This window comes from Pyrgilauda ruficollis, unplaced genomic scaffold, assembly GCF_017590135.1.
Source record: "Pyrgilauda ruficollis isolate IOZ18807 unplaced genomic scaffold, ASM1759013v1 scaffold81, whole genome shotgun sequence".
In the NCBI taxonomy this organism is placed as follows: Eukaryota; Metazoa; Chordata; class Aves; order Passeriformes; family Passeridae; genus Pyrgilauda; species Pyrgilauda ruficollis.
The window spans coordinates 1,859,732-1,885,666 of NW_024530044.1; the positions used below are offsets into that span (position 1 = coordinate 1,859,732).

General features: G+C 44.6%; 1 protein-coding gene and 1 long non-coding RNA gene across 2 annotated transcripts in view; one reads left to right on the top strand and one right to left on the bottom strand.

The window, feature by feature from the left end:
- The first annotated feature begins 292 nt into the window (after positions 1-292).
- Positions 293-25,935, top strand: part of LOC121364363 — a 58,281-nt gene continuing 32,638 nt past the window's right edge. The window contains exons 1-2 of the long non-coding RNA XR_005956860.1: positions 293-416; positions 567-667. This is a non-coding gene — a long non-coding RNA (uncharacterized LOC121364363). The remainder of the gene's footprint in view (positions 417-566; positions 668-25,935) is intronic.
- On the bottom strand, positions 15,176-25,482 carry CAVIN2 (caveolae associated protein 2). Its single transcript, XM_041487573.1, has 2 exons — positions 25,059-25,482; positions 15,176-17,769 (listed from the first exon to the last, which is right to left on the bottom strand). Exons 1-2 carry the CDS (start codon positions 25,449-25,451, stop codon positions 16,984-16,986), a joined length of 1,179 nt encoding a protein of 392 aa, XP_041343507.1. The 5' UTR covers positions 25,452-25,482; the 3' UTR covers positions 15,176-16,983.

The window sequence follows — 25,935 nt, forward strand, 5'->3', positions numbered from 1 at the left end:
AAAAAAAAAACCAAAAACCCAGTGCCAAGTATGAAAAGCATGTCATAACTCCAGTGCTGTAATAAGGAGATATTTCATAGTGTAAATGTTAGTCACTCCTAATGGGAAGCATCACGTATAAATAACATTCCCATCTGGTTAAATATTTTCCACTGGAAGGTAATTCCCAGCTACACACTTTCCCCTGAAGCAGACACCCTCTCCTGCTTTGGCCTGATGCTTAGCCACGCAGGCATGCAGATATTGGGTAGTGAGGCATGTTAAGCCTTTAGTACCACAGTCTTGTCTTAATTGATATTCACAATACTCTGACGCTCTGATGAGGAGGGGAAGAGAAGGCAGAGCTGTGAATTAAAAGCACCTGTGTATGTGAGGCATACAGAGAAAGTTGGTTTCTCACAGTTTCATCTTGTGAGGTATGATATAAGCTAAGCTGGAGAAAATGCTGGTTGTTTCATCTCCCGAGGCAGCCAAGTTACCTTTGTGTTATGGGAGGGCAGATTTTCAGTTGAAGTGCAATAGTGGAGCTGGCAATAATAATAATTCTTACTTTTGTATTGTTTCAGTAAGTGGTGCTAAGGACCTGCTCCTTGGTTCCCTCTCCTGTGCTTTCAGGGTGAGTTAGATGGATCTGGCATTCACAGCTTGTTAATCACCAGAACCCCAGGTAAAAATAACTGGATACTTTAAGTGCTGTAAGATTTTCAATTGAAATTCAATAGCACCCTGGATGTTTGTCTTAGCTCTTGTGCTGTCTGGGCATTGTAGGAGTTTCATCATCACAGCATAAATGCAGCTGCGGCCGCGTTGAGATGGAGCAGGAAACGGGGTGGAGGTTTGAAGCTGCCACAGTGTGTTTTTTTGTTCAGTTTGGCAATTTAATTTCAAACCATTTTATTTGGCTTATTGTGAGTGGCTTTATATATAAATACAGTCCTTGAGAGTTGTTCAAGCTATACAAAAAGATGCTGTGCTGCAAGGAACATTATGGACTTTAGAGCATCATACCACTCTTTTTCAGGAAAGGACAAATGACATGTACATCTTGTGTGTTTACTCTTACATTCTGTTCCTGTTTTGACATCAGGGGCATGGTTGCATTCATGTGATGTTTTCATTTTGAATTTATGTTCTCATACCAAGAAGAAGGATGTCTTTTGGAAACGGTAAATTTCAGAGGGTGGGATTGTTGTACATCAAAGGACTATGATATTGAAGAAGTGGAAGATGATCTTTACTGTTTGTTTTTGGGTTTTTTTTTTAAATATTCTTTTTGCCACTAAAGTAAAAAATTGCATAGTTTGATTTCTGCCATTTGTATTCAGGGTGCTCTTGTCCCTAAACAGAGCAAAGCCAAGATAAAACAGCAAGGCTCTGTGCCCTGCCTTCTGGGGAGCAGCTAAGAAATCTCAATGGCTGTGGTAAGTTTTTTCAGTGTTAGCTGGGGTTACAGAGCATTGTTTGTCAGGTGCTGTTCTCATTGTCATGGATGTGATAAGCACCTGCCAGAATCTGGCTGGTGTCCAGCTGCATGGACCCCGGCTTATACTGAGAGGGATTTGTTTTTAAATGCTGGTTGGAGTTCCCACCTGGAAATTCAGGACAATTAAACTGAACTACCTGGTGCCTAATAAGTTAAGTTTCCACACTGGCAAACATGAATCAATTGGCTTAACAAGCAATACATTATTAAAGGGCATTAAGTTCCCCTAGCTGGTGCTGCTTTCTGCCCATGTTACCCCAGACAGCAGATTTAGTTTTCCCATAGGTGCAGCATTTTTGCTTGCCTGAAGCCCCCAGGGTACCAATAAATGCTGATCCTAATGTGGTGGGAGATGCTGCTGCCTCAGGTGCTCACCAGTGTGGGCAAAGGATGCCTGATCAGAGCCTTAGGGAAATTTATGATCTCCTGGCCTTTTTGGGTCCCTACTAGGAGACTCTTTCCATACTGCATAGCTTCCTTTGGACAAAGTGTTAGGACAGGAATCCTGATGAGAGCCTCCTCTGAGCTCTAAAGCACTGGGAAATACTGCAGGCCTTGTCCATGCATTGTCTGTTGCATTCTTTGCCTGGATACTGCATGACATTAATTCATTCCTGGGTCTGCAAACCCTGTACTTGTGTTAGTTCTAGGTAATGTGTGTATTGCAGGGAGAGGTTTACACTCAGCCGTGCCTTTCAATCACAGAGCACCCCCTTATTAAAAGTTCCAGGTTTTACCATTGCTGTGGCAGATTGCTGAAAACAGATGCATATATCCTCACAAAAACTGAGAAATCTCCCCTCTAAGCTGAGGGAAGGAGCCAGTTTACTTTTGCTTTGTGTTTGTGCCTTTTGGCATCATCATCAGCAGTGCTGGCCACAGCTGATGTCACAGAGTCCATGGCTAACAAGCAAGAAGGAAAAATCAGTGTTTTCACAGCCTTGTAATGCCCTATTTATTTCCTGAATGTCATGTAAAGTTTGAATCTGCACTTAGCTTTTCTCAGCTCCCTTGATCTGTCTCACAGCTGTGGTGGATGGTTCTCTCAGCTGCCGCTGCTGCCTCTCTAATCTGCACTTTGATTCTGCAGGCATTCCTTATCTGCTGGCTGTGGTCTGTTTGGCACGTCCAGCTATGAAAGGAAAAGCAGACTGTTGAGAGCTCCTGGGATAATACTTCTGCCCCTCTACAAAGGAACTTTATGTGCCTTGCAGGCTTGCCACATGCATGCAAAGCAGCGTGTTTTAAAACTCTTAGAAGCTATTAAATGCCAGTGTTACCCCAATTCATTCTGTGCTTGATTTGCAGTGGCTATGAGATGATGTGCCCCTGTTGGTATCAGTGGAGCTATATGTGTTTTTAGAGAAAAATTCAGGGCTGCATAGTTCCTGGAGCTTTGTGGTAATGTGGTTTTCCTAGATGTGCTCATGATTGATCCTTTTTGCTGTATGTCTGCACCATAAGGGCTGTCCCTGGGGACAAACCCCTGGGCCAGAGGCCCCAGTGGGCAGTGTGGGACCCAGATGAGTGAGCCCAGGCAGTGACTCCGTGTCAGAACTGCCCAGGCTGGCGTGGGTTACAGGGTGTGCTGTGCCACGGCCAGGATCAAGTTCATCCTGGGCAGCAGGGCTGGCTGTGTGACATGGCCCTGGTGCTGGAGCCTCGTGTAACTGCAGGGAAAGCTCCTGTATTCTGAGGCACATTTCTGCACCAGCCCTCTCTCCACAGTGCAGAATCTGTCTTCTCTATGCTCATGCTGTTTTTTTAGTACATAAGTTTATTTTGTCTGTACCAATCACAACAAGTTTACAAATTAAAATTACATTAGCAGGCTTAAAATTTGGGTTCTTTGGTCTGCTTCTAGCTCCTTTTGGGAAGCCAGCTACCAATGCCTGCTCTGACTACCATTTTATCTTCTGACCTGAAAAAGCTGGTGTAAAAGAAAATAAGCTGCCTCTGCTTTGCCTCCTGCTTTCCTGTGGTCTCAATGACAGAAGCCTGCTCCTCAGGGGCAGAAGGCTAGGGGTGAGTGTGTTGCTGGAGCTGTGATATACGTAACCAGCTGTTCATCTTCTCTAAGTGAGGGAGAAAACCACCCAGAGGAGCAATGCCTGTCCCTGAGGCAGCAGCTGATGTGGATTTATGAGCCTGTAGCAGACATAATCAACCTATTTAGTTTTCCCAAAGCAGGAAGCAAAGCTCTCCAGTGGGAACAGACCTTCTGTACCCTTCAGCAAAGTACATCTTGCTTCCTGGGTGATTCTGCTCGATGGGAGCCAGAAGCTGGGTGTTGTGTCACTTCAGCTGCAGCAAGCTTATTTACCTGCTTGTGGAACAAAGTCTGCTGAGGATGCTCGGGGCTTTATTTCACCTGGCAGGTACCACAGTCTATCCTAAACCTTTGGAAACAGTTTTCTAATGGAATCTTGCCTGCCTGGGGAAAAGTCTGTACTCATCCTTGCTTTTGGCTCCAGTTAGAGCCAGTTTTTCTGAAATAGAGATTTGCTTGCCCCTGAGAGGGGCCCCTCCTCAGCAGTGACCTGTTTCAGCACTTCTGCCTGAGCAGACAGCAGTGTCCGGGTACAGCCAACGCTGCTGAACCTGGGGCTGCTTAGGGAGAAAGAGAAGACATGAAATCTATGGCAAACAGTGCACCAGCGAGCTGTGCTGGTTCCTGTTGTGCCCTTTTCTCTTTGAACTGATCGAGGGCAGGGCAGGCTGAGCAACAAGGGCCAGGGCTGAGCCGGGGCTCAGGGAAGTGTGTGTGCCTGGAAGTGGCTGCTGAGAAGGAAATCTTTACCTCTCATGAGACCGGGGAGCACAGGAGCTGTTCTGAGAGCAGCCCCTCTGATTGTTTGGATGCTCGCTTACCACTGAAAGGCCAGTGCCTGGATGCAATCCCCCCGGGGAAAACCTGCTGGTGTTCTCACTGTTTGCTCTTTATTGGCAGCATCTGAGAGCCACAGGCACGGTTCAGAGCCCCCCTGTGCAGGGAACTGATTATGGGCAGGATTGGGATGCAAGGCGACAGCTCCTCAGGGACTGGCTGAAGTTTGGTGCTTTTCTCAAGTTTTATGGAAGAAACAAATTGGCTCTTAAAGAGCGTTGGAGCTGCATGCCAGCCTGAGCAACATAGATCCTTTCAGCATCTTCCTTAAGAATGTGAGCAGTGGAAGGCTGAGGCCTGGGAAAAGGAGTTTGTAAGCCAAATTCCAAAGGCGGTGTTGAATTCAGGTGGCACATTTTGGTGGCAAATTGTGGGATTTTAGGCAGTACGTGTGTTTTCAGGAAAATCTGAGGTATAAAGCAGGTTTGAGAAGATGTGGAAGCCATCTTCAAGGGGGAAATTGTTTGCTATCTTTTGGAAGATCTAGTAATAATGTATTTAAACATTTGCATGGTGCAGGGTATAGAAGTTGGTAAATACCTGTGAAAACTTTTATTGTTTTCTGTTGTGACTTTTTCTTACCCTCCTTCTTCTATTTGATTTTATTGGCTGAGTTTGGTTTTGCTTTTCTTTTTTACCTTTTTAAATCAAAAGAACTCCCTGGGAATTACTGTAGATCTTCTTCAGAATTCCTTTGTAAGACAACTGTATTTTTTTGCTTGTCTAATTCATGCTGAGAAGCAGCATAGCCCACAGGAAGCACCATTAATTTCAGGGAACCAATCAGCTTTAGTAAGGCTATTAGTTGAGATTATTAGGTGAGAGTTTGTGCAATATTGCAAGTGCCAAGCTATTACCAAATTTTACATTGATTTTTTCCAATTGTCATATTTTTTGACAAGTGTTGTAATTGTTTACTGGAAAAGGAAATGAGTATTCATGTTCCTTCTTTTTGCTGCCTCTCCGTTTTAGAGAGAGGAGTAATTCATTATCTCACGGATAGAAAACAATTAAAGTGTTGTTTCCTTAATGACTGCATGATAATGGAGTAACAAAACGGCGCCTCAGACCCGCAGCTCCTACCAGAGTTCCTGGGAGGGAGAGGAGTGCTGGGTGCAGCTGAGCTGACATCAGAAATGTCTCATTTCTCCTGTGCTGGGGGTGATGGAAATCTCCCTGCAAGCTACTCTCTTAGATATGCTTATGCACTACTGAAAAAAATGCAGGCAGTGGTAGAAAATACCACTGCAAGCACACCCTGAATATAGGAATTCTTAATTTGTAGGCAGAGCTTCACTTATCTGGCTGCGAGCCAGTTTTTTATGATACAGGCAGCGGTGTTTGTTTAATGCGTCCCTTATCGAATCCCAAAGCTAATATTTGCCTTAGTCCTCTATGAAGATAAACAGGAACTGTTTGAATGAGAATTAAGATATTGTGTATCATACTCCTCAGAACTGAATCTGGGCACTTTACCTTGAATCCAAAGAAATGTCTTGCAGATGTGAATTCACTCTGCTCAGAGCAGGCTGTCTTTAAAGCTGGTTTATGTAGTTAAAATATTTGGGGAGGTTATAGTAATGAGGTTTTCATCAAATGCAAAGCATTCTGGAGTTGCTTTGAATCCATCAACAGCCTTTCAGGTCAAGCTTTTGGTCCTGAAGGTAGTAAAGAGGTGGTGTTTTGAAGCAACTCGTACAGGACTTCTGCATTCCTGCAAAGAGGAGTTCTGCAATCCCAGCCTGGCTGTGCAGGGGAGACTGATTCACGGTCATCAGCACAGGCAGAGCTTAAAGTTTCCTTGCCTTCAGTGCCTTCATTCCAAAACTGCATTCAAAAGTAGAATTATTCTCTTTCCACAAGCTCAGATTTGAAGACAAGCAGCTGCATGAGCATTCTTGCTGTGGCTGGTCAGGATAAAGGTAAATAAATGAGTGGTAAAACAAATGATTCCTGCATGCCATTGCTGATGCTTGTCAGGACCCCACCTTCCCCATCGCCACTCCCTCAAAAATAAACCAAACCAGGTGGCTGCAAAGTTTAACATAGCTTTGTAGAAGCCCATGAGAAACAATCTGGTACTGCAAATCATGGTGTGGTAATGCTAGTGAAATGTGCATGGGGGAAAAAAGGGAAAGGATTTAGAGTCACATCAATGCAGCTGGGGAAAGGAACAGCAACAAATGATCACTGCATTAAAATAATATGTACTATGTTTTTCCTCACCAAGCAGTATTTGTGTAGCATTCAAAGCTGAACAGGAAAATCTGAAATTATCATGAAGCTATGAAAAGAGGATTATTGTGCAAAAAGAAATCTGTAGTAATGAGGAAAAATAGCATTTCATGCTAAGGGCAAGCTTTAAGTATTGAGATAAGAACAATAGCAACTGTTAATGCTGATAATCATGAACATTTGAGGTTTCCAGATTCTTGCCAGGCTCACCACATGCTTTGTCAAGCTAAATGCTGGGAGGAAGCAATGTAGCTGGAACTTGCTGGAGTGCATTAGGTGGAGAAGAGGAAACCTTGTTTCCTGGCAAATAACTTTTTCAGCTAATGCTTTTTTTGCAGTTTTTGGCCAGCTGCGCTTTTGAGTGAAAATAATATTTGGAGAAAGATGGCAGAGCACACCGAATAATACACAACCTTCAAGAATAAATAGTCTCCATCCCAGTGGGGATACAGGAGCAGGCTAAAGTCAGTTCATTACCTACATGAAGTAATTATTTTGTGTATGTCAGGAACGTCAGAAAAGCATCTTTCCCTTTCTCCCACCCTCAGGCCCCTGTGTTTATGTGGATGGCACAGGCATGGCAGGAGAACTGCTGCTGGTGATAAATGTGCCTGTGAGCTTGCCCAGGGCCCCAGAGGATGGGGCTGTGTGCCACAGAGGGGCAGGCACATGCCTTGCTGCTGAGTCCACAGGCAATATTTCATGTGACTTTCCCTGGAGGATTTAGACTGGAAGAAAACCCCTGCAGAATTTAGCTGATCCCTCCTTTACTCTCACATTGAGCCTTGTGCAGAGAAAATGAGAGCAGACACCAAGCTCTGCATTGTACTGTGATGATTAGGAGCTGTGGAACCAAAATAATCTTCCAGGTTGCTCCACTGGGATGGAATCAGAAAGGGAGTTTTGCCACACTTCTGACTATAACAAGCACATCAGCTGAGTTCTGAGTAGACATTTTTACCTCTGGCTCCAATACTTATTACAGGTAAAACAATCACCAGATTTCTTTGTTCTATTCTAAATTATAGCCCGAGGATTCACTTTGGCTCAATACTTGGGGTAGATCAGGCATTAATGGAGCAACAGTGGATTAACACCCCTGCAACTGCATTGTTCCTGCAGGCAGAACTCCCTGTCTGCCCTGCCTGGGAGAGTTGTGGAGCAGAGATGAGCTCACCCTGTCTGCATTTTGAGCTGACCAGGCACCATATGGATGCAGTTAGTGCCGTGCTCTAATGAGAGACATGGCATTCTAGCTTGGGGCAGCATCTGACATTTACCACGTCTTCCAGTTGGCTGGAAGCATGGGCACAGGGAGCTGGTGCCTGTCTCAGTGTGAACATTGCCTCTGCCTGAGAAGTATTGCGCAAAACTGTGCGTGAAAGACTCGCAGGGTGATTTTGTGAAATTGTTATAAAGTGAAACACTCTCAGTAATATGAAATTACTCCTATTAGAGCTGCAGCTTGAGTAGGTTATGTATGATCAAGAAGCACCAATTCAAGTTCTCTTGTCCCTGATTTTCTATAAACACTGGTTTTGGTAGTCTCCCACTGCTGGCATAGATTTTGACTACTGTCACATCTGGCAAAAGGGAGCTGTCTGAAATTGTTTAGTTTTCAGGCTGGATGCTGAATACTCTGGTAGCATAGGCACTTTAAAAAATACCAGGAGGAAAACTTTTGAGGAACTTTGTCTTTATTAGTTTGATGAGGTAAAAGTGTGCAGATGTCTTCAAAATCAAGGAGCCTTGGATACCAAGTATTTTTTTAGGGTTCAGCACATTGATCCTTATATTAAATAGCAAGGATGGATGTGAAGGTGAGCATATAGAGGTACATGTGCAATGTATATTACACAGATGTACACAGGTATGAGATACATTTCTACCACTCAATGCACCTTCCCCTTCCTGTCTTCTGTAGAAGGAGAGTTTCTTTCCAGGCACTGAAATTTGACAGCAGCAAACAAATAAATGAGGAGACATTTTCCATTTAAGGATTTGAACCTTAATCCAGGTTTTCCCTTCTGTTATTTCCAAAGCTTTTCATCATTTTCTCCCCATGTCTTCTTCTTCTGTGCAGGAAATGATCCAAGTATGGCAATTATGAAAACCCCTGTATCTATTAACCTTGCATCCTGTAAGTCATTAACAAGAATTCATAGTACAGCCTTCCATTTTATGACAGAGTTATAGAGCAAACGGAGAGTTTCTGAAAAAGTACAATTAAATGACAGGCAGCAACCTAGGAGATGTTAGGAGTGGAGCAGGAGAGCTGCTCCTTTATTTTTTGAAGAATGAATGGTGGGAAGAGTTCTTGGGCAGGTCTGTTCTGGAGTTAGAGCAGAACCTGGCTTCCACTGTGCAAAGTGGCACCACTAAATAAAGAAACTGAGGAAAGCCAGAAAGAACAAGCTGTTTCTCAACAGATACGTGAGAATGGAGCAACTCCCACGGGAGGCCAAGCACGAAGGAGAGCGAAATGGCCCAGCCAGCATGGCTGCCTCATATCTTAATTTAGCCCAGCTTCTTGGCAAAGCAAGGGGGTGAGGCCCGGTGGAGGAGGAGAGCTGGGTGTGCTTTCCCCAAATCCTGTTTGCAATGGGAAAGAAATCCTGCTGGCTGTGCTGCAGCAAAGCACTGGGGTTCAGTGATCTGCCAGTGGAATCCAGCTGTTGGAGGTGCATTCCTCAGTGCTTCCAGCAAATCCTGCCTGCCCCTTGTCTGCAGCAGGTCTGTACTCAGTGGGGAATGACCTAAATGTCTGGACAGGAGGAGACCCCATCCTGCTGTTCAAGCACCTCTCCTCTTCCCCCTAAGGTTTGGAAGCAAGTAGACATGGCAAATGTGACCCGTGAGCTTGCACTGCAGAGCTGGCAAGGTGCTCTCGCCATCGTGGGTTTCTGCAGGCTCAGGCTGAGCTATTTTGATGTAAGATGCTGCTTCTGTCTATTCCAGACCAACTTTTGTCATACAAAACAAAAACTCTAAGCAAAATAAAAATGATTGACTACATTGCACAGTAAAAATCACTTCTAGACCTAATCCTGGGCATTGCTTCAGCAATACATTTTGGCAGGTAGAGAGATGATAAATATTGAGCTCTTTGCTCACTGTTGCTGTCTCTTACATGGCAGCTGTCCCACAGTAATTTCTGATTCCCTAGTCCCATTTCCATTTTATTGAACCACAGACCCTATTGACCCTTGTTTTTCCTTTTTCCCGTTTTTGTTGGTGCCTCTTGGTTCTGTCCCAGCCTTTGTTCTGGGCACTCTGCCGCTGTTTCTCAGGAGCCTTTCAGCTCCTTCCTCCAGTTCCCCACCCTTCCTAGTGACTCCTTCCCTCACACATTCCCCTCTCTCATGCACACCCTGCTGTTCCATTTCTTATCCACATTTTCCTACTTTTTTCTCCTCCTACACACTTCTTGCTTAATACCTCCCTCCACTTCTGGCTGCATGTCAGCTATTGTATCATTAAAAATTACCGAGAACTAATTAAAATAAAAATATTCCTGATGCATTGTTTTTTAGGACTAGATTTGTAGGATCCTACCAGTCTACTTACTTTTTTAGCAAAAGAATTCATGGCCACTTCAAAATCCATTAAAACCTTTCCAGGTTCTCGCCTTATTTGAAGCTGTATGTCACATATATTTCATATCTATGACATAGGTAGTGTTTATTAGCTACAGCATGGCATGATTTTGTTTCAGCTGAGATCTCTGTGCTGTTGAGCCTAACCCAGGAATGTATATTTCTGTGTCCTGCAGCTTGCTTTTCCTTTGAAGAGTTGCGCAGTGGCACACAGAGGACACACAGGTATTCTCCTAAAGAGCTCATGCCTGAATATGCCAAAAGAAACCTCCTTATTTTCAGTTTTACTCAGGACATATTTACACAGCTCTTACATGACATATCACCCTTCAGCTTTCAGTCCTAACCTGCTCTCTGACTGCCAATCTCCAGCTATTGCCAACAGTAAAATGGTGAACCTTGCAGGGAAATGAAGGTTATTTAGAAAAAGTCACACAGCACTTACAGCTTTCACTGTGGCCATGTGGAAGTGACAATCGACTCTGCAAATGCAGGCAACTTCTGTGTGTTCATAATTTGTTTACCACTAGTCAGATGTTCTCAGTGTCCCTCTTTCCATGTCTCTGGTAGTGCTGTGTTGAGCTGCAGTGATTCAGGGACCAGGCAGCGAGTTAATGCAGCTCATGTTGTCACCCTCAAGGGGCTCGTTTGCCTACAGGCATGTCAGAAGGAACAAGTAATATAAGGGCATATATAACTGTAGCTGGCAGCGTTCTGAAAAGATGCTGAAACTCCCTTTAAATGGATAGTGTAGGACATCAGGAGCTAAGTAGCTGAGGAAAAAGATAAATTTTCTTGAACAGTGCTGTGTTTCTGTAGTTGGGCTGTGCCTGGTACTTGATCTAAATGAGTGTGTGTATGTGGTGTGCAGTGCAGCCATCCCTCGTGCGCTATTTGTTCCTAACGCTGTCTTGCACATTTCCAGTATCCATCACAGTTCACATCACCTGCTCTTCTACACAGCTTAAGCCTGATGAGGGAGGGAGTAGAGAAGGCAAAGCCAGAGTCTCCTCACTACAGGTAATGGCATAGGGGTTACAGTGAGTTTCTGCTCCCTACCTTCAGAAACTTGAAGGTTCAGGGTGTTTTTCCACCAACCTTGAGGGAGGAGTAGGGAAGCCTGTAGTGTGATTGATGCTGTGTTGTTGATGTTCTGCTCTTTCACGGTGTGCCTGCATAAGCCTGAGCCTGTGTGTGCAGCTTCATACTGGAAAGGCCAAGAGCAAACCATGTCTCCCTTCTGTTGGTGCAATCTGGGCTTGGTTCAGCTGCTGGGGATCACCCTGCAGAGCAGAGAGAGAGAGATGCAAGCTTGTTCTGTCTCTCCATTTTGGATTATGGCTGTTGGCTGAATGTGTGTGTCCTTGAATTTGCTAATTGTATTTTTCTAATTATTCTCCGGCAACAGGCACTACAGGTTTTCTGAGCACTTTGCACCAGTACACAGCAGACTGTGTTGTAAGGAAAATGTAGGACAGCCACACACACACAAAAAGTCATGTAATCTCTTGGGATGATCCAATGTGATTATCTGCTGAGATATTCCAGGGAGCTGTAAGGACAAGTTGTTCCAAGGCCAGATTTTCACTGAAGGGAGTGAAGAGTATCACCACGATTATAGAATTTGGACAGTGCATTGCAGCTGTGATCTAAGGGAGAGGAAATGCTGGAGACTTTAAAGCCATTGACTGGCAGAGGAGCAGTGCTAGTGTGCAACCTTGCTGCCAGCCAGTATAATAGAGTTCCCAGTCTGGATCAATTCCAGCTCTCAGACCCCAGTTTACTAACCATGGGGGGAAGGACACGAGTCTTCTTTTAGAAGGTCAGTGTTATTTAAGGTTATTGAAAGTGAGTAAACCTGTTTCACCTTTATGAAGAAAACATTGCCGTGGAGTTTTTAGGAGCCACACAGTTATAATGAATAATGAATATATGATACTTCATGTAGTGTTTAGCTCAGCCTGAGAGAGAGAAAATAATGGAAGTCTCTTCTTTCTGCCTGGGTGTTCAAATGAAGGAAAATCAAAGCTGTTATACCACAGCTATATATCAGCTAACATATTTTAGGAACTGTGGAATGATCATAATTACAAAAAAGTCCTCCAGAGAGAAATTATGAGTCATAGTTTATGTTCTCTTTGGTGTTGCTATGGAAAAAGAGGTTAGTGCCAGTGGTCATACAGCAATATTAATCTCTGATCTGAAAGAAAAATAAATAACAATCTCTAGCTTAACCCAAAGCAGATTTATTCCCAGTTACTGCAGCACACTCCATTAAAGGGGATAACCACATAAGAAAAATTAAAGATGACGTTGATTATCAGTTTTCAACATGCAGTTGGGGAGAGTTCCTTATTTGAATTCAGACTCCCACAAATGACTTGGTGGAGCGAGAGGAAGGGAAAAAAGGCAGTTTGATCAAAAGGAGGGCAGGAAAGATCAGCCACCACTGACAGCTGCAAGTACGCTGATTAAAATTTCTTTATGCATGCAGTTTGCCTCAGCCCGGGGTGGATGCTGGTTCAGTGCAAATCCTGAAACAAAACCCTGGCAAGGGGCAGCCTGGAGCGGTGGAAAGTGGCTCTCAGCCTTTTTCCGTGCATTTGGGAAAGCCAGGGCGGTGAGTCAGGGAGCGGTGGATGCCTGGGCGCTGAGTCAGCACCTCCGGGGCTCTGCCAGTTGTTTCCTGCCCCTCGTTTCCCTGCCGAGCCAAAACCCTGACCAGCACCGGGGCCAAACAGCTGCGGGCTGGCTTCGCTTTGCTACGGGTGAATCTTTTCCTTTGTGTGTAGGAAGGCTACCCGACACCTTCCCCTTGACTCCCAGGGTGAGTGTGTCTTAGTGGGTCACAGTAAAACTTTCCCCCTGCCCACCTGATGTTGTTTTCAAGAGTTGTAGCTATGCTCTCTCTCTGTCACAGGCAGCTCCCAACAGCACAGACCTTGCAGTCAGAACTCAGCTTGAAATTTTGCTCACAGTGCACCCTGCAAAGCAGGGCAGAGCCTTCCTTTCTGCCACACCGCTGCATCTGCTGTGCTGATGGCAGGAAAACTTTTAGCTGGGTTGATGAGCTAAGCAGATTGGACTGGGGAGATACACGAGTCTCATGTCCTGCATCTGTGCCCGCAGCTTACTGATGATCACAGGAGCTGTACGCGTGGCCCAAAACCATTGTGTGGCTGAAAGCATCTTTTGAGCCAGCTGAAGGCTTTTCACTAACTTTCAGGGTTGGGCTGGCCCCTTGTGAAGAGTTTGACCTCGAACAAATTGCCATTACTTCACTAATTCTTCTGAGCTTACCTCTTTTTCAAGTGTGTGACTATCAGTCATCAGTTGTGCAGCTTTTTGGCATTACAGCCTGCAACAACAAAGGGTTTTCACTGCATCAGTGTTAAGGGCTGTCCAGGTGTATTTTACCTTCTGATCTTTTTCTTCTCCCCTCTCTTCTGTCTGTTAAAGAGACAGAACAGGCTTCACTCAGGCTTTCACTGTATGATGGCTTTCACTGCACTCTCTTATTTGACAGCGAAATGGTCTAGAAAACCCAAATCTATGCCTTTTCACAGAGGAGCTGGCTCGTGGATTAGCACGTGGGGGTCAATGTGGGATGCTCTCTGCTCTTTGCCCTAAAAGGGGACAGAAATGTCAGCTGGTTTTGTGTCATTGAAAATGGAAGTATCAGCAGCTGCTGAGTGCTGCTAGTTTAAATATTTATACCATAAGGGCTTTATCACACCCTTTTTCTTTGTGCAAAGCTGCCACCGATTCCGGTGCAGGTCAGACTCTGAATCTGTGCAGCAATTCCCAGGTCAGGTTTTCCAAGGAATAATGGTACAAGTGGAGCTCACTGTTACCGTGTTAGGAAGCGTAAACAAGCCGTTGTTAAAAGAAGTAATTATGTAGACAAACCTGTCAGCACAATCACGGAATACTCGTGCATGTGCCTGACATCTGCCAGCCTGACAAGATGCAGGCACATACTTGAGATACTCGAAAGAATACAGTGCTGCTGGTCCCAGTCTGCCTCCTCCCCCAAACAGTGAGTTCTGATGTTTTCAGTCAGGCCTTGAGAGTGGAAGGCAAGGGGAAAAAACAGCTTGGGGGACATCTTGAGAGCCTGAGCTTGCTTCCTCCTCTGGTTTGTAAGACAGCACAAAAGCAGACATTCGGAGTGAACATTTTTCTCTCTTGCAAAGCGTGCTTTGTTTGGAGGGATTACAGACACACCTGTCCTTGTACATGTGCAACTGTGATGGAGAAAACATTTCATTCTAGTCCTGCAACTGATGGCTGTGTGTGTGCTGTATTCTGAAGTGGGTATTTGAGTTAATTCCCCCAGATGCTCAGTATCTGCATTTCCAATGGTTTTGCTGGATAGCATTGTAATGCTCTTAGAACACTGTGCGTAGGATTCGTTTCAGCATCTCTGAAACTGGATAAAGCATTGCCAGGGGTGTTGTTTGAATTAAAGCTTAGCAGGACAAACAAACCAGCATATCTGAAAGCAAAATGTAAACATGATGCTGGGGCTCCTGGTTAGCACGTCGTGGCTGTGGGAGGTTGACAGCTGCTGCATAAAGGTTAAACGTGCTTTCTTTGGTCTGTCAGTAAAATTAAGCCTGCTAAAGACTATGTGGCACTCCAGAAGACAAGAGTTTATCTGTGTGCATAAACAGAACAGTCTTCAATATAAATATGCTTTCAGGACTATTTAGAGTATTAGGAGCATGCTGCAATCCAATAAAAAGATGCAGATTGAGCCAGGAGATTTTGGAAAGTGCCTCAGTGCGTTTAGATGGGCTAGAAGTGTCTGGAAAGCAAAGCACTGGTGTTTGCATTGCTAAATAACAGCATAGGATGAGAAAGAAAATAGTATGGATACAACAGGGACAGGAACTGGAGTAATAAATACTTGACCTTTAAATTTCATCTTTGCCAGCTTCTCAGACTGCTTCTCCCAAGGACTGACATGGCTCTGTTTTATATTATGCTTTTATTTGTCATATTCATAGTTAGTTACAAGTAAAAATTATTGAAATCCACTGTAGTTAATACAAAATAAAAATATAGCTGCACGAGTTATGCCATGATTTTTCTTAGAAACAGTATCTTCTATATGATACCATGCACTTAAGAGCTTAACTCTTAACAGTACTTGCCTACACTAAGCTCTGACTGACTAACTTCCAGTGTGATTTACTGGTTACAGATATTATCCCTGTGGAGTAATACCTGTTAATTATTTCATAATGGTACTTCTGCTGTAGCTTGTATTTCCCCTGTAATTCGTGATTCTAAACACAAAAGGAAGCGACCTTTTAGTGCAATGTTAAGTATCAGTAGAATTTTTATGTATATAAAAAAATAAAAATAACCCACTGCATAAACAACCAAGGATGTAAGGGAACTGTTGTGGGTATTGTGCTTCCCTTTCCTCCCTTGCCCCTTACCTTTAAGTGACAGGAATGAACATTCATAGTGAACAAACTACCTCGAAACCTCTCATTTTCAATTAATTTTGAAAAATTACAGACTAGTAATTTTAAGAGCAGGTGGGTGACTTTGATCAAAGTTACTAGCAGAGAAACAAATCCTGTGGCTTTGCAGGCTCGTACTTAGGTAAACTCATCCCTGCCATGAAGTTCAATCCATAACACATTGTTCCCTTTGGACATGCCTGAAAGAGTATTTCACCTTTTTTGAAGAAATTGTCCTTACATCCCTGTAATTATCTAACTCTCCTGTGTAGATATAGCTCTATATATGAAATAATCTGTAAAAAGATAAATTATGCTATTTTCAAAATACTCTGAGATACAAAGTTGTGCAGGTGCAAAATTTGATAGTATATTGCTACAAAGACTATGAATTAATTAGTGTTATCTGAGTATATATACTTTAAGCTGGAGTATAGATTGAATACTGTGGGGGGTTATTTTTGCTTTTTTTGCATTTCATAGCATTTCATATTTTCTTCAGGATACCTTCATGTTCCTATAAAACACTTTTTTCTTTTCAATTTCTGAACCCTTAAAGGTACAGTCATTGATCACACATTCACGCTTGTCATTCATGTATTTCCATAACTCGGTTAGATTGAAAAATAGTTTTGTTTTTTTTTTTTACCCTGCCCCCCCACCTAAACACAGTGATTTCTTCTAAATGAATAGCGAGTAACTACTGGCAAAAATCTTTCCCCCACTGAAATGGATGGAACTGGGTTTTCAGCTTTGCCCTCCAAGTACTCTGCTCTTTTAGTCCTATGGTGCTGTGGAGCAAAGCCCCAAACAAACTGTACGTGTGTGCACAGTTTCTGAGGCTGTTGGCATTCACAGAGCATGGCAAGGCAACCGAAATCAAACATTCCCATTGGCATTCCTAGATTTACATACAAAACTGCTCACAGTGCTGGCAAATACTGGGGGGAAGAAAAGAGAACAGAAATGCTTGGGTCTTGACTACTCTCCACGCCTTCCTCTGCCCCAACTCTAAGAAAGCCAGCTGATCAGCTTGCTTCTACCAGACATCCCCTCCTCCTGCTAGTCTCAGACACCAGTTGGCAGCATCTCTAAATTCATGAACACCAGTGACTGGGCCTAAAACAGAGCACGCTGCAGCTTTAGTCGTTGACCTTGCCCACTCTGCATTCCAACAGGATGCAATAAATTATCACTGCAGAGGAAAGGATGGAAGAGTGGCTTCTCCTGCCTGTGCAGGTGAAACCAGTTCCTCGCCTACGGAAAACCGTGTGTGTCTGGCAGGAGAAGGGGGGCTTGGGCTGCCTATGCTGTTTGGTCCACCTGCAGGACGGCTGCTGGGGTCGTTTCTTCATCAGATTGCTCCATCTCCCCGCCAGCTGGGTTGTTTCTCTCATCGAACAGTTTCTGGCTAGAAACTTCCAGAGGCACCCCGTACTCTTCGTCATCTTCCACGATGGACAGCTCGATGTTGTTGCTCATCACGGCCTTGCCTTCCACTCTGGCCTCCTTCTCCAGAGAATCCACGGCTGCCTTGCCCTCCTCGGCCAGGGAGGTGGTGGGGGTCATGTCCGAGTGCATGTCGGCGAAGGACATCTCATCCTCGTTCTCAGCCTGCTCGTTGCTGGCGGTTTCTGAGGGTCTGTCCTCAGCCTCCGCGGGGCTTTCTCCTTCACGGCTTTTCTTCGTGCTGAATCCCACTTTGAAACCTGAGCCCTTTGCAGAGGAGGATTTCTGGTGATGCACAGTAAGTGACTTCTTGATCTTTTCTCTCCGTTCAGGCGACACGATCTTCGTGCTGATCTTGTTCATCTTCTTCTCAATGTTTTGGCGGGAAAACGCTTTCTTCAGGCTGTCCACCTTCTTCAGGCTGGATCTTTTAAGCTTCTCAGCTCTCGATTCTTCTGTTTTCTCCTCTGCACTGTCATCCAAGTCATCTCCCTCCGGAAACATGTCATCATCTGAACCCAACTCCACTGTGTGCAAGGTTTCTTCCAGTGTTTTGTTCTCATCCACAGGCTCCTCTTTTCCTTCTGTAATGCTAGGAATGGGCTCTTTTGCAAAAACACTGGCAGGGATCTCATTTTCCTCCTGAAAGAATTGACAACATTTGAGTTTTATAGTTCACAGGATACAAATTTAATAAATAAAGCACAACCCTGAACAATTATTCCCCCTCCCCCCAACATTGATGAGATGAATGCTGAGCGTTTATTGGTTTTTTTCAATACATTTAACCAATAACAAATCACTCAAAGCCCACTGAACCATTATCTGGTAAAGTTTAAGACTTCTGAGCTGTCAGCTGTATGACTACTCTTTCAAAGTGGCTTGGGATGTATGCAGAATGGAAATCTTGTTCTTTTAATTTATATTAGATACTCTAGAACGAGAGTTTAGCTGTCAGGTTGTACACCTGTCCCTGGGGAGAAGGGAAGGAGGTAGTACTGCAGACCTCCAGAAGTCACATAACCCCACAGAGCTCTCAGCTTCTTGAGCCAAAGACTGAGAATATCCCTGCAGAGGTGTTGGGTGCATCTGGGAAGTATGGCAAATGGCAAATGCAGTTGGCGCTTCTGCCATATTCCTGGAAAATATATGTTGCTGTTAGAAATTGATTGTTTCTATTGAGAAACCATGAAGTTTATGGTGTTTAGAGTATTCCTATTTCACAGCTATTTACAGAAAAAAAAAAAAAAACCAAAACCCAAACTAATAAATTTTGCTGGTAAATATTAAAATGTGGAGAGGATACAAATGTAAGGATGCAAATTTATGGTATACAAAAATAAAAAGATACTATACCAGTGTATTGCTTTTTAGAAACAAAACCAAGAAAGGACACAGAAAGAAAGAAAGAAAGAATCTAAAAACAAAAGAGGCTGAGCAAGGGCAGAAGCTGCAGGTCACAACGAGGGATGTCTGTGCTCCCCGAGTGCACAAGCTCTGCAACCCCGAGCAGCTCAGAGGCAGCACAATGAGCACTCTGTTCTGTGCAGGTTTTGCAGGCATCTACCCATGCAAAGAAAATGAGGCTCCTTGCACACTCCCTTCTCCTCTCAGCACTTGGAGCCTTGCATCTGCATAGCCTCTACTCATTACCTTCTTTATCGCTTTCAGACAGAGTGCATGCAATTTCACTGCCTCACATGCACTGGAAGGATTTTCTTTCCCCTCCTCCCTCCACATTTATCTTTAGATCCAAAAAGCAGTAAGTGCTGAGTGAAATGGTTGTAATAGGCTCAGATCTGTCCCTAGTGGGCCTGAGTGTACAGTTAAGGGGAAAAAAGGCCACATACGCTTCCAAGTTCATGCTCATTATTTCAGGACTGAGCATACAGTTGTGATCACTGCAGAGAATAGTGTCTTGGGTTAAATTTGCTGTCAAGGCTGTTGTACATGGTTGTTGTTTAGTCTGGGGAAGAGGAGGCTCAGGGGTGACCTTATTTCTCTCTACAACTCCCTGAAAAGAGGTTGTGGCCAGGTGGGGGTCAGGCTCTTCTCCCAGGCAACCAGTGATAGGACAAGAGGACACTTAAACTGTGTGTCAGAGAGGCTAGGTTGGACATTAGGAAGAATTTCTTCACAGAGAGAGTGATTAGACACTGGAATGTGCTGCCCAGGAAGGTGGTGGAGGTGTCCCTGGAGGTGTTTAAGAAAAAGACTGGACGTGACGTTTGGTGCCACGGTCTGCTTGACAAGGTGCTCTTGGGTCACAGGCTGGACTCAATAATCTCGTTTCCAACCCAACTGTTTCTGTTATTCTGTGATTCTATTAAAAACTAGGACTCCGTTGGTAGCCCTTCTGGAACCCAAGACTATGCAATAGGCAGAAAAATTTTATACCATATATATATATATATATATATATATATATATATATATATACACACACACAGTGGTTTGAGTATGCTGGTTAATATCCTGCATGGATATAAAAATGAAAAGTATAAAAGAAATGGATGCTGGCTTGACAGTTTGTGCATGCTTTATTCCTGAGGGTTCTGCACACCTCTCTGGGCCAGTGGCCTCAGTCAGATGCACTGGCACACAGCTTTACAAGCCCTCTGCCTGCTGTGGAACATCTAATGAAGCCACTCTCTTCTCCTGACACCTATTATGTTGTTGCAATTGTCAGCAACAGTGACCAAGATAACAAAACAAAGGAAACCTGCACCAGCTTTAAGTGAAGCCAGCTGTTAACTGCTGTACAAATATTTATATTTTCTCTCCACTGCAGTTAACGAAATGTGGATTACATGAGTGGGTGCAGCATTGAATTATTCCCCAGAGCACGAGAACTCAGTATAAAACATAATTTTCATGTCTAGTGCATTCTTTCCAAACCTAGGTAATCACACAGAGTTTTAGACATCTGAACATTCAGGTGTGAGTGCCTGAGTGGTATAGAAAGCTCTGATTTTAATGAGTAGAGAGGTGGGTTGTTACTTTTTAAGTATTTTATCTAGGGAAGTGGTGTCATATGAGTTTAATCACAGCGCAGTGCGAGCCAGAGATGGGTCTGAAAGGTCCTTCTCAAGGTCAGTTTAGCTCTGTCTACAGTATTCATGGTGAACTGAAGTGCTGCATGCAGTCTCTAGAATAATATGGATACAGATTTCTTTACAATTTTTATCAAATTTCTGACTGAGCAGAAGAAAGATTGTCAAACTACCCATGTTTATAAAGGCAAAAAAAAAAAAAACAAAACCAAAAAAACCCCCAAAAATATACTGCATAATTATGAGCTAATGATTGAATTAAAATACTAGGTGGTCTCTGGCTATCAGGCAGTACTGGAATTCAAGTGATCAGCCCTCTGTCTAAGCTTCCTGCATGGCTCTGGAAAACATCAGCCTCTGGGCATCTATTTGTGTGCTTATAAAATGGGAATGACATGCTTCCTATGTCATGCTTCCGAAAGACCTTAGGATTACAGGAACCACTAACATGCAAATGAAAATAAATTAAGTGAAATGCTTTGAAAACATCAGGGTGCTATAGCAGGAACGCTCTGTGGTGGAACAGACATTTCTATTTCAAACATGGTTACTGATAACTCCTTGTAAGTGGGCTATTGATAACTTTTTAGTCTTACAAGTTTATGTGACAGCTGTATTTTGTTTTTGATACATTTTTAAGCAGGCTGCTATTTCATTTAGGAAGACTAGAACAATACACTGAAAAATGCCAGCTGTTACAAACTGCATAACTATTTTCCATGCCAAAAGAAGTAGAACTTTGATCTTTTCTTCCTGATCTAATCTAAAATTCTAAGAAAGCAATACATCTTTGTATTTTCCACATCTGAGTTCAAAAACAGCCCTTGCATTTTTTTCTTAGATGGGCTTGACTGTAGGCAGCTAGCTTCTCTGAATTTTATTTTTCCATGTAGGAGATGAATAGAATAGTGGAAGTCCTCTGTGTGAAACAACTCTTGCTAACACTAGTAATACTTGCCTAGTTAAAATCAGTGCCTTCCTTGTGGCTTTTATCAGCCACCCTTGGGAACTTCCTGCAGGTCAGAATTTCATCTCTATCTTTTACAAAAGGGAATATAGATTCTTAAGAGTGTACCACAAAACTGGGTGGCCTGAGTCAACAGGTAGTTAATTTACTCGGGAAGTGCTGTTTCTCTGATGTTGCATGAGGGAAATCAATCTGCTTTGGTTGGGTTTTTTTGTTATATTTGCTGTATGAGGCCATGACCTTCAAGAAGGAGAGAAGGCATTTTCTCAGTCCAGGCTCCTCTGTATGTTGCTGTTATATGCCCAAATGATCAGTAGCCTAAAACTTGTTTTGCTACACAAAATGGGTCAAAACATGACAAATCCTCCTGAAACCAGCTCCAGCTCCTTTCCTTTGGACAAACACAGCTCTGCAGGCTTGGGTGTCACAATGGGGAGAGGGGGCAGGAGGAAAGTGCCACCAGCCCATTTGCACGTCCTGTGCAGGCTGGGGCAGTGCCTGCACCGTCCCCTGAGCTCCCACAGCACAGCTGGGCCAAGCCCAAAGAGCTGTGGGAGGTATTTCTGTCATTAATCAATATCAGAGTATTCTCCCTGCAAGGCTCCAGCGGGGAATACAGCATTATCGGCTTGTAGTTCTTCTGGTTCCCTCGCTTGTTTATTTGTGAGCTTGAAGTTGTTTTTGCAAAAGATTATTGCAGTGATCTGAACAAGAAGATACAATAAAATGGCTAATTTTTGGTGCCCTCCTCTTGCTTCATTTTAGGATGAAGGATTTACCCTCAGCAGCATCTGAAAAAGACCTGAATATTAGTGTGCTTGACCCAAGCTGCAATTTTACTTATTTGAGCTGTCCTATTTCCATGATATTTAACCGGTAAACATGATATTTAATTGAAAAATTAAACATAAGCCTTTTTTATCTCCCATTCTGCTTTTGCAGCTAAAAAGGCAAACAAAACCCCCACCAAACCAGAACCAAAAAGCTGGTCATGTGGCGAGAACAAAATAGAGGGGAACAATGCCAAAGCTTAACAAGGATTTTTAAAACAGTCACTTCAGTGTTTTGCTGAATTGCTGTGTCATTTATAATAACTTTTGCATCCTCAAATTCTTGGAATGGAGCTCCCTTAAAATATGCCACCAATTAAAGAAATATATGCAGACATTCTAGGGAGAGAAAACTAAGAGCATTTTAATGGAAAATATGTAAATAGGTGAACTTTTCTAAACACAGTTCATTCGCAGTGCTTATGCAGAGGGGAAGCTGATGCTGGCATGTGGCAGCACAGCTTCATAAAATGCAGAGCTGGAGCTCAGTCGTGTGTTCTGGCATTGCTCAGTGCTCCCACCAAGTATTAGGGAGTTTAGGGTATGTGGTGAATGCAGAACTGAATCAAAAATGTGAATTTTTATTTTCATATTGAGCTGTCTGGGGAAGCTGGTTCTAATGAGGAACACGCTCTGTGAAGTCTGGCATTGTTTTTTTAGTGGATAAGAAGGATCCCCCAGCTGAAGAGGCGTCCCATACATCCAGATTCCCCTTTGTTTTCACAGAGATCTGGCGTCAATATGGCTTCATTACTGTGACTTCTCCTTCCTGCAATTGTTTTTCCATGGATTCCTGTGCAAGGCAGGACAGAAACCCAGCCAGCCTGCTGTTTTTTCCCCTGTGCAGTTATCCTAGCAAGGCAGTGGCCCTGCTGCCTACCAGACTGTCCCTCCTCCAGCATGAAAGGAGGGACAGTCCACGCTGCCATTTAACTGCAGGCCACTGCCAGGAGCAATTCCCAGCTCAAAGTTTTGTGGTTTTTTTTAAAAGCAAATTTTACTGCAGTGTTTCTTTTTTTAAATCTTGTGCTCCTGATCTGCACTGGCTTGCGATTGGTTAAATTCATCATCCAAAATGTCCTGTGGTGACATTTTCTGGTGAGAGATGGGAACAGTCACCTAAAGCGCTGTAAAAGCTGTGAAGAACAGACCTGCTGTCCAAAGGCACCAGCCCAGGGACAGGCAGTGGATTTTCTTTATCTGTTGTACTGGGACACAGTGTGTTTGCCTTAGGTTTGTGTGCTATTAAGGAAAGGTTCAGAAGTTTGAACAGGCCTTAGCTTTACACCCCTATTTAGTGTCTGGAAACGAAGCCAGCAGGATGCTGCTTTACCCCTCAAACCCTTCCTGGGGATTTTTCCTGTTGCTTTCACCCAGTCCCTGCAGATTGCTGCCAGTGGAAGATCCCCACCCAAGCTAACACCAACTGTCCTGCACACACAGAGCTCTGTTTGTCTTTCCTCTCTGCATTATGTCATCCTAAAACAGTAAATATTGAGTCCTCTGGAGGAAGACACTCCTTGCAACAGGAAGGCCTTAATTCTCATGCTCAGAGGCAGGAGAAATGTTAAAAATTACCTTCCCCCAGGCCTTGCTGGTGCACCCACCCCACAGGACAATGTCTAGGTCTGAACCTGTCAGTTCAGTAGTCAGTCATTAGCTAACAGGGCCTGGGAGATGGCAGCGTTTTGACACACAGTCATGGATCCTAAATTACTTGCAGAACTGCAGAGAACATGTGTCTTTTAATTTACCCAGTCTCTGGAATAATTTCCACATTCCTTCTGGGGTGGAAACATGCTGCAGCTCCTCCTCTTCTGGCCTGACAAGGCTGGACTGTAATTTGGGAGAACAATAAGCAGGGAGGTGGGGGCTTCCTTTTGGGGGGAATTGCCTGTGCACTAACCAGGCCTGCCAGCTCTTTACAATCAAGCACTGCTCTCTTATTTTGGGATTGTTTAGGAAAAAGCCCCAACAACCCAAGGAGCAGAGTTAGTGGCTGACAGAGGTAACACCCAGCTGACAAGCTCAGAATGGTGAGGTGCCCGAGCTGTGACTACCCCAGGCCAGCATTTGCTCTCCTGCCCTCCCTCAGTGATTTGTGGAGGCCTGTCTTTATTTTTTTGAAATATGTCAAAGTCACGTCCTGTGTTTAGTTAAACCCACGGCGTGCTCTATCCAGACCATTGCTTAAAAAGGGGAAAATATGCAAACTGCTGCTATCACTGGACGGAGTCCCGGGAAGCCGAGCTTTTAAGCTGAATTTTTAGCTCATCCCTGAATGGGCCAGATCAGTCCTGCGGAGTGAAGCAGGGCATGAGGATATAGGGAGATGCAGCCCTGCTCCTCTCCTGCTTCCAAGGGCAGAGGCAGTTTTTAGGGGCATTTCTACTGCAAGTTTGCAAAATGGGCTCTTTCCTCAAGTTTGCCAAGAGTTTGGAAAAACGTAAGGGCCCTCCCAGTTTACTCGAACCCCAAAACGCACAACAAAACAAACCTTTACCCAAACATATGCTTGGAGTTAGTAAAACACGGCTCCTTCCCTTCATTCGCAGAGAATAAAAGGTGGCAGATTTCTCAGGCATGCTAAAAGTTAGCAAAACAAGGTCTCTTTCCTCACCTTCGCTAAGAGTTAGTAAACAGCAATTTTATCTCCATGACTGCAAGAGTTAGAGGGCTTCAGGACTGCAAGAATAAAAGAGAATATTCCATTCTATTCCTTTCCCAAAGTTTGCTAAAAGTTAGCCAAAGAAGGAAAACGAAAATAAAAAAAGTGTTCTCCTCAAGTTTGCGAGAGTAAAAAAGAAAGACAGCTGTTTTCCCAGATTTCCTAAGAGTTCGGGAAACATGCTTGCCGCACGTCCACAAAGAGGAAAAGCGGGCGTTTCTCCTGAATTTGCTAAGAATCCAAGAGGCCACATTCCCCAAGTTTAAGACTTAGCAGAAGACTACTCTTTCCCCGAGTCTGCTAAGGCGAGAAGGCTTTTCTTCCACTTAGCACAAAGCCAGCTCTGCTCTCCGACTTTGCGGAGGGTTGGCAGGCAGCGGGAAGCCGGCGGGCTGTTCCCAGCGGGCTCTCACCTGGAAGATGAGCACCTTGAAGCGGTCCCGGCGGAGCAGCTGGGCGTGGTGCTGCTCCAGGCGCCGCACCTGGTCGCACTGGCGGTCCAGGCGCTCCCTCACGGCGCGGGTGTGCGCGCACACCTTCCGCGACTTCTCCAGCAGCTTCTCCACCGCCTGCCCCGTGGCGCCGTGGCTGCGGCACAGCTTCACCAGCTCGCCCTCGATGCCCCGCACCGCCCCTTCCAAGCCCCGCTGCCTCTGCTCCATCTGCCGCTGGTTGCCTTCCACCGCCTCCAGCATGGAGACCAGCTTCTCCAGCAGGGCCAGCACGGTCAGCGCGTTCACCTGCCCGCCGCCCGCCTCCGCGGCCGGCAGCGGCGGCACCGCGCTGCCCGCCGCCGCCTCGCCCATGGCTGCACCGCCACGGCACGGCACGGCACGGCACCCGGGGCCGCTATTAAGGGCAGCGCCTCCGCCCTCCCCCGGGGAGGTTTCGGGCAGGGCCCGGCCCCGGCCCGCCCCGGGCTGCCGGCTGTGACCGCCCCGGGAGCGCCGGGCCTGCCCCGGGCCGCCGGCGCTGCGGGCCGCGCTCGCCGGCTGCTCGGCGGCATCGGTAGATGGCAGGAGATACCGCGGAATGCAGGAGGTGTAGAGCGGAGCTCAAGCCTGTCGTATGGTCTGAAGGGCTTAAACTGATAAGAATAATTAAAAGCGCTTAAGTTATTGCTGGAGCCAATATAAGAATTATGGCAGTATGTCGACATGCTTTTAAAAAAGTAAATTATTACTGTAATGCATCAGTTACTACATTAATCACATATCAATGTGCTCTGATATACAAAAAATTGTATCAGTGTAGCCATGATATTTTATGAAAAATCCTTTGCTAAGTTTT